We start from the raw sequence: 8096 nt of genomic DNA on the forward strand, positions 1-8096 counted from the left end.
TCCAGGGAAGTATGTTCAATGGAAAGACTCACCTCCATTCAGCTGCATACTTTTGAGGCAGCTGCAGGAGTGAAACGGGTGCTCACTCGAATTAAGTGCAAGGTAAAATTGCTCATGTGAACATCAAGTTGACTGCATTTGTTTTAGAAGCTCTCAATTTGCATTTTTAAAATGCAGGCCCTGTTGATTTCTCGGTCTGCATTTCTTCAGTAATAATTCTAGACATTTACGTTTTCAAAAATAGAACCAGTAGAAAATATTATTGGAACTCAGTCAAATTGGCTTTATTGACAGCAACAATTTTGAAAATTCTGCTCAAGCCTTTCGAAGTGACATTTACTTTAAATCTTTACATTTTCAGTATTATGGGAAATGTGAACATTCATTTCACATTGGGTTCATTAAAAGGACAAAATACCGTTCAGCCCAAGCCTAATTGCCTTTTTTAATGTAGTAAACAACACTGGAAGTCCTTTCCACAAGATCATTACTTCCCCTTTCATGCTGTTTCGGGTCACGATTACAAGTTTAGGAAATGCAAAATGAAGAGTCACCTGGCCAACAGGGTTATTAAATGGTTAAATGCACTCAAACTCAGTAATTCACTGAACCCTGATAAATATCAAATTATGAACCTACTATGAAATTAATTCATGTATTTAACAATGTTTCTGGTTCAGATAGGGAACAGTACAACATGTATCCCAACTCATCAATTTCTTCTTCTTTAAGTTCCAAAAACAGATTGACTTTGGTATCTAAACTGCATGGCAAGAAACCTTGCTCCAAGTAGCTTATAAGCTCTTTGAGAACCATCAGAAATTTATCAGACAGAAGATCTGGTGACCAGTCCGATTCCTTTGCACAACCATGGAGGATTGCGTTTGTCAGCTGACTGGCTGTCAACTTATTGAGAACAGGGCTGGACTTGCAGATGGCTTTCAGTATCTTCAGGCAGCAGCAGCGACAACCTCCATCCCTCTCATCCAGAGCTCGCAACTTGACGGTCTCCGCAGTTCGGAAGCTTTGCCGCCACATGTTTTCATACCGTCCATCCCGGTGCGGTTTGGCGATCAGCATATGCTCCTCCATCACGATCAGGGGCAAGAATTCAATAAATAATTTTTTACTGGTGTCGTACTGAACCTCTAAGGTCAGCATTTCGGAAGGGACCACTGGTCGAATGACAAGGTCCAGGACGCTGCCTATGGCTGGCCAGTTGATTGTCCCTGATAAGGCTCTGTCAAATGTCTCGTTTACGACTTTAGGCGAGAGGTAACCGCCGACAATGCAGCGGTCCCAGTAGCTGCTGCCGCGGGGGAAATATTCCATGTTTTCCCTGCGGACCAGCCAGAATCCAGGTACATTCATAATAGTCTCCTCCCCTGGGATTGCAGCCCAGAGGTTTTTTTCCAGGATCAGTGGAACCATCAACTGAACATGGTCTGCAGTGATCACCTAAAGAGACAAATTAAATTCAATTGATGGTAAAATCACTGCTAACTGTACTAAGATAAATATATACTAACATGCGAATGTTAAAAACATTAGTAATCAGAATAATAAAATCCCAAGTAGATCCGATGTACAGAAGAAGCCTGAAACAGCAGTTTGTGGGACTTTGCTGTATGAAACTTGGCTACACTTCAAAAATACCTAAGTGGCTGTAAACAGCTGAGGTTGTGAAAGGTAATTTTCTAAATGCAACTTCTTTCTTTCCTTTACTGTCACCATAACAATCAAAAAATCTAAAGCAGACTCATCTAATGACCCAAGCAGATTCTTACAGAAAGGCTAACATTGAAGCAAATCTTCTAATTTGGAGTCAGGAAATCAATTAAACCACTGCACTTCCACATCCTCATTGTAAAATTACTCTCTTCTTCCCAGGACATGCTGCACTTTACGCTACACGTCATTCCATAACACAGGAAATGGTCAAATGGTTCTGAATCTGTTCAATGCCACGCAATGGAATTAGGTTAAGCTCAAACCTGTAGATCGTCATACAGGCTGCCACTAAGATACATATCCCGGAGAGGCATATCAGGAAACTTGGCATGGATGAAATTTCGTAGTTCTGTGCAAATGTCCATAGCAGCCTGCTTGGCTCGGCTCATTTCTGCACTTGGAATGACAACGTGCTTACGATAATACACGAGTAGCTTATCCTGCATGGACAAGCGGAGTCGAGCTTTCTTCAAGTCCATTTGGGTTTTCTTGCTGGAAGCAGTGCCTTTGGAAGTACCTGTATTGAAACAAAACAGAGTAATTTCAACTGATTTATCTTACTTTTAATTTACATGTTATACACATGTCCAAACTGTATTTTACATAAATTATTACGTTCAGTCGACCTTGCAGCAGGTAGAGAACTGAAACAGATGGTTTTCAGCTGCAAGTGAGAAAAGGGAAGCTTTTTTAAAAATGGAGATCATGTTTCAGTTCTATTGCAATGCTACAAACTGATCTTTACTCTCCTGGTCACAGAAGAGCATTACAAAGATTTAATGGGTTTTGCCATTCTATCACTCTTCTGTAAATTGAACATAATGGCTTGACTCTGTAAAATTAGTAATTATCATAACAATTTGCCTTTACAGTGTATACAATGTAGAAAGTGATTGCAAAGCACTTTACAAGACATGTAAGAGGAGACATAGTTGGCATGGTCTGAAGTGGCTTGAACAAGAGTTGAGAAAAGGAGATGAAATAGAAAGGGAGCAGAGTTTACGGCAGGGATAATGTTGGGAAAAAATTAACTTGATATCGAAGACAACTACAGGAGAGAAATATAAACACACCAGTACAATAATACACAAAAACTTTCCTTTTAATTTCCTTCTCTTATCTCTTGAAATGATAAAGATTTTTAATCAATAAGGGGATCAAGGGCTATGAAAATAATGCAGAAGAGTGGAGATGTGGATCCTCAGTTATGAACTCATTGAATGGCAGAGCTGATTTGATAGAAGCAGAAATAGGCCATTCAGCTTACATCTTATGATCTAATGAAATAGATTATTTTAGTCATGTTATTTTAGTCAGGGTGGCACGGTGGCACAGTGGTTAGCACTGCTGCCTCACAGCGCCAGAGACCTGGGTTCAATTCCCGACTCAGGCGACTGTCTGTGTGGAGTTTGCACGTTCTCCCAGTGTCTGCGTGGGTTTCCTCCGGGTGCTCCGGTTTCCTCCCACAGTCCAAAGATGTGCAGGTCAGGTGAATTGGCCATGCTAAATTGACCGTAGTGTTAGGTAAAGAGGTAAATGTAGGGGAATGGGCGGGTTGCGATTCGGCGGGTCGGTGTGGACTTGTTGGGCCGAAGGGCCTGTTTCCACACTGTAAGTAATCTAATCTAATCTTAATGACTCTTACCTATGGTTGTTCATGTGATTGCACTTAAGAGCTAATATTTATCAGAGCTCTGTGGGAAAATGCAACAGTTTTATTCAAGGGAATGATGTCCACTGTTATGAATAAGTTAGACATTATAGAGAACGTTGTTGCTGAGAAATGCTAAATGTTAGATAATAAAGTCAACACTTGCTGAAAATGAACATGGGCGGCATGGTGGCTCAGTGGTTAGCACTGCTGCCTCACAGCACCAGGGTCCTGGTTCAATTCCAGCCTCGGGTGACTGTCTGTGTGGAGTTTGCACATTCTCCCTGTGTCTGCATGGGTTTCCTCCCACAGTCACAAAGATGTGCAGGTCAGGTGAATTGGCCATGCTAAATTGCCCATAGTGTTAGGTGCATTAGTCAGAGGGTAATGGGTGTGTGTGGACTGGCTGGGCCGAAGGGCCTGTTTCCACACTGTAGGGAATCTAATCTAATCATGTCAGTGGAAAATACTGGCATTCCGTTTGGACTAAACATCCAGGTTAGAATTCTCTGTTGCAGTCAGCATCAATATCATAACCAAAGGATCAGAACGCACCTCTGTAGTTCTGCCACATCTGTAATACAGGGCGAGCGCAGTATCCACGGTTTCAGTTACCAGTGGTTTACCATGACCAGAACATATTACAGGGAACATTCCAGAACCAGGAATCAAGGAGCTGCCAGGCAGGTAAATTTCTCATTTAAGTCAATAGGTTCACTACTATCCGTGGTTTCGGGCTTCTGCATCCTCAATGACAGCCGACACCAGCATGAGTGGAAAAGGTAAGACTGAAAGCAATCATATTCAGTTGGAATGTAACAGGACAGGTACATAAAAGTGATGAAGGTGGCATATGGGATACTTGTCTTTGCTAGCCACGCATCAAGTTTAAGAGAAGGGAGGTGATACTGGAAATGTATAAAGCATTGGTTAGGCCACAACGTGAGTACTGCATGCATTGTATACTCCACATTATAGAGGAATGTGATTGCATTGGAGTGGGTGCAGAGAAGATTTACCAAGGTGCTTTATGGGCTGGAGAGTTTCGCTTATGAAGAGTGATTCAACAGACTGGAGTTGTTTTCGTAGGGGCAGAGGAGATTGAGAGGGGATATGATTGAGATTTATAAAATTATGGGTGGCATAGATAGGGTAGACAGAAAGCAACTCTTCCCCTGGGTGGAAGGAACAATGACATGGTGCATAGATTTAAGATAAGGAGGTTTAGAGGCAATGAGAGGAAAAAAAAATCTTTCACTTGAGAGTGGTGGGAATCTGGAACTCACTGCCTATAAGGGTGGTAGAGGCAGAAACCATCATAACATTTAAAAAGTATTTATGTGTGCACTTACAACGCCAATGTACATGAGACTATGGGAAAGGTGCTGCAAAATGGGATTAGAATAGTTAGGTGGTTATTTTTAACCGGTGTGGCCTCTATGGGCCAAAGGGTCTTTTTCTACATCCTATGACTAAATATTAATTGGATGATCTGTTCTAGCCTCCCCAACAGAGCTCATCCCCGTCACGGATTCTAACCTTCAATCAATCCATATACAACAAAGACTATGGGGTTCTAATGACATCCTGGCTGTGATATAAAAGATCCCTATGTTCCACAAATGCATCAACTGAGATGTTCTTCTTCTAGAATTCTATAATGCCTTATACCAGCTGTATTCTCCCCAACAATTTACCTGCTTCAAAGCTCAAGCTGTCAGTTGGCAGGGTCTGAAGTGATCTGCTAACATTCATTTTCATATCCCTAGTCAATAAACGTGGCGATGACCCAATCCAGCTGGGCTCCTCCCAGCTTTGCTTCCCAGATCTCATATCCATTTTGCTGGGGCTGCTCGGGGCACTGATTGCCCGGTCATACATCTGCAAGAAATAGGTGAAAACAAATAATACTCATCATCTGCAGTTTGTGCAACATATACATTGCCTTCCAAACTAAAGCAACAGCAGACTGGAAGCCAATATTTATCAATAACAGCAGAGGAGATGGCAGAACGATACATGCTGGGGTCCTGGAAAAGGTTTATCAAAGGTGCACAGTTGGAAGCCAGTCTCTCTGCTGGAACTTAGAAACCAAGGAAGGTGTGGAGATTGAGGAGGAAGCAGTATAGGTAAGTGTTGGAAGAAACAAAGGTCCCTACCCTCTTAACAGCCAATGTTGCAATGCCCAACATAGCTGCTCCACCAACTCCTAGCACCAGCCTGGCATTTGAGAGGACAAAGTCAATAGCATTTCCAATCCCATTGTCTCCTTTCTTGTTTTTGCCTTCTCCGACACCAGCCATCTTGAATGGAGTACACCTGGAATTAAAAAAGACTGCAATTTAAATAATGTTCACCCCTACTTCAAATCAAAATTCTGAAAACAAATAAAATCCTCCAAATTTTTATGCTGGTATTTGTGGAGGAAGGAATTTCAACCAGGAACATTGCCAATTTGTCTTTACTGTCCCACCTATCTGGTTCATCAGAACAGGCTTAACTTAATGTGTCAGCTAACAAGAAACATGTAGAATTCCAGAACAGCACTGGAGTATCAGAGTAGTTTTTTTTCTTAAAAAAAAACCATAAAATATATTATTCATCATTGGAATGAGGGTCTCACTGGCTTTTATTGTGTATGCCTATGCAACTGACTTTTTTAAAATGGACGTTGCTGCTGGGCATTTATTGCCTGTCCTTAGTTGCCCTTGAGAAGGTGGTAGTGAGCTGCCTCTTGAACCGCTATAGTCCATGTGCTGAAGCTACACCCACATTGCCATGAGGAAGGGAATTCCAAGATTCTAACCGAGTGACACTGAGGGAACAACAATGCATTTCCAAGTCATGATGGTGAGTGGCTTACAGGGGAATTTATAGGTGGTGGTGTTCCTAAATATCTGCTGCCCTTGTCCTTCTTGATGGAAGTGGTTGAGGTTTGGAAGGTGGTGTCCAAGGACCTTTTGTGAATTTCTGCAGTTCATCTTGTAGATAGTACACACTACTGATGTCAAGCTTTGTGGTGGAGAGAGCATGTATTTGTGGATCCAGTGCCAATCAAGTGGGCTGCTTTGTCCTGGATGATGACAAGCTTCTGGAGTATTATTTTCTAGATAAATGGAGAATATCCCATCACACTCCTGACGTGTAGATGGCCGACAGCTTTGGGAGGCAGGTGGTGCTGCGTATTCCTAGCCTCTGACCTGCTTTATAGTTGCTGTATTCACATGGCTAGCCCAGTTCACTTTCTGCTCAGTGGTTACTTCAGGATGTTGATGTTGCAGGGATTCAGTGATGGTAACACCACTGAACATCAAGGGGCAGTAGTTTAATTGTCTCCTATTGGAGATGGTTGTTGCCTGCCATTTGTATGGCAAAACATTATTTGCTACTTTCCAGCCCAAAATTGGATATTTCCAGCTCTTGCCACATTTGGATGTGGATTGCTTCAGTATGGGGATGGTGCTGAATATTGTGTGATCATCAGCACAATCATCATAACCAAACCCATTTCTGACCTTATGATGGAGGAAAGGTTACTGATGAAACAACTGAAGATGGTTGGGCCTAGGACACCTGCAGAAAGTCTCTAAAGCAGAGATGACTGACCTCCAACAACCATAAGATTTGGCTTGCTAGACCACTACAGAGTACGGAATACCTTGCTGCTGTGGGTCTGGAGTCACATGTTGGCTAAACTCCATGTAATCATTGCAGACTTCTTTTCATGAAGGACCTGAATTCCCATTCAATTTATTAATGACTATCTCAATTGTTCTGATCTACCCAGCAAGTGGAAACATCTGCTCTGTAAATTCTATCAAACCTGATCATACTGCCCCTCTGTTGTCTCTTTTACAAATAAATGATCCATTCACTCTTTCCTGACTGACTCTCAATTACAGTAATCACTTTTGTACATATCCAGTGCCCCTGTATCCTATTCATAATTGGAGGACTAGAACTGTTTGCAGTGCTCAGAGTTTGTCTAACCTAAGTTCAGTACAAGTTTAATGCAACACTGTGTTCCTAAATTTAGTGAGTTATATCTATATACTCCTAGACCCTTCTGTTTCCCATTTAACTTTACCAAAGTGAGTGTCTTCCTTATTCTTCTTAACAAAATTTATCACCTTACATCACGTTAACATTTATTTGACATTACAGGCACATTCTGCAAGTTTGTTAATGTGTTTCTGTATTATCTTGCAATCCTCCTCCATATTAACTATTCCCTCCAATTTTTGGTTACATCTACAAATTTTGAAATTGTGCTCCAGAATCCAAATCACTGGCCCCAGGACTGATCCTAATGGAACACCACTTCCCATCTTTTGCCAGTAGCCGAGTGACTAACTGTGGGCTTGCCCCGTTATCCTATGCCTCACTCCATGTGTTGCCACAATAACATGAGGAACGGTTGTAACGTGAAAGAGTTAATGGGTGGTGTGGGGGAGTGGAGGGAGCGATGAAGGCCACAAACTTCTGCCACTGATGGTTAACATTCATTTACTTGAGTTCATCAATGTGTGATCTTGTACACATGATTGGGAAAGATTGTTGAGCTCGCTTAAGAAAGTCCACAGGATAATGTAAGGATGAACAGGCCATGAGGTTCAAATGGTCTATGTCAGTCTTTACAGACCACGAGTTTCCCCTCTCCCTTGTACTCATACCCCTCTATTCACTTCTCTCTCAGCAAAACATCCAGACACGT

General features: G+C 41.9%; 1 protein-coding gene across 1 annotated transcript; it reads right to left on the reverse strand.

The window, feature by feature from the left end:
* Window positions 1-268: 268 nt before the first annotated feature.
* On the reverse strand, window positions 269-5685 carry mief1 (mitochondrial elongation factor 1). Its single transcript, XM_043679817.2, has 4 exons — window positions 5542-5685; window positions 5080-5263; window positions 1995-2248; window positions 269-1458 (listed from the first exon to the last, which is right to left on the reverse strand). Exons 1-4 carry the CDS (start codon window positions 5683-5685, stop codon window positions 652-654), a joined length of 1389 nt encoding a protein of 462 aa, XP_043535752.1. The 3' UTR covers window positions 269-651.
* Between the last annotated feature and the right edge of the window lie 2411 nt (window positions 5686-8096).

This window comes from Chiloscyllium plagiosum, unplaced genomic scaffold, assembly GCF_037043375.1.
Source record: "Chiloscyllium plagiosum isolate Xiang-an unplaced genomic scaffold, Cpla_swu_hap1 HiC_scaffold_33, whole genome shotgun sequence".
NCBI classification, from domain to species: domain Eukaryota; kingdom Metazoa; phylum Chordata; class Chondrichthyes; order Orectolobiformes; family Hemiscylliidae; genus Chiloscyllium; species Chiloscyllium plagiosum.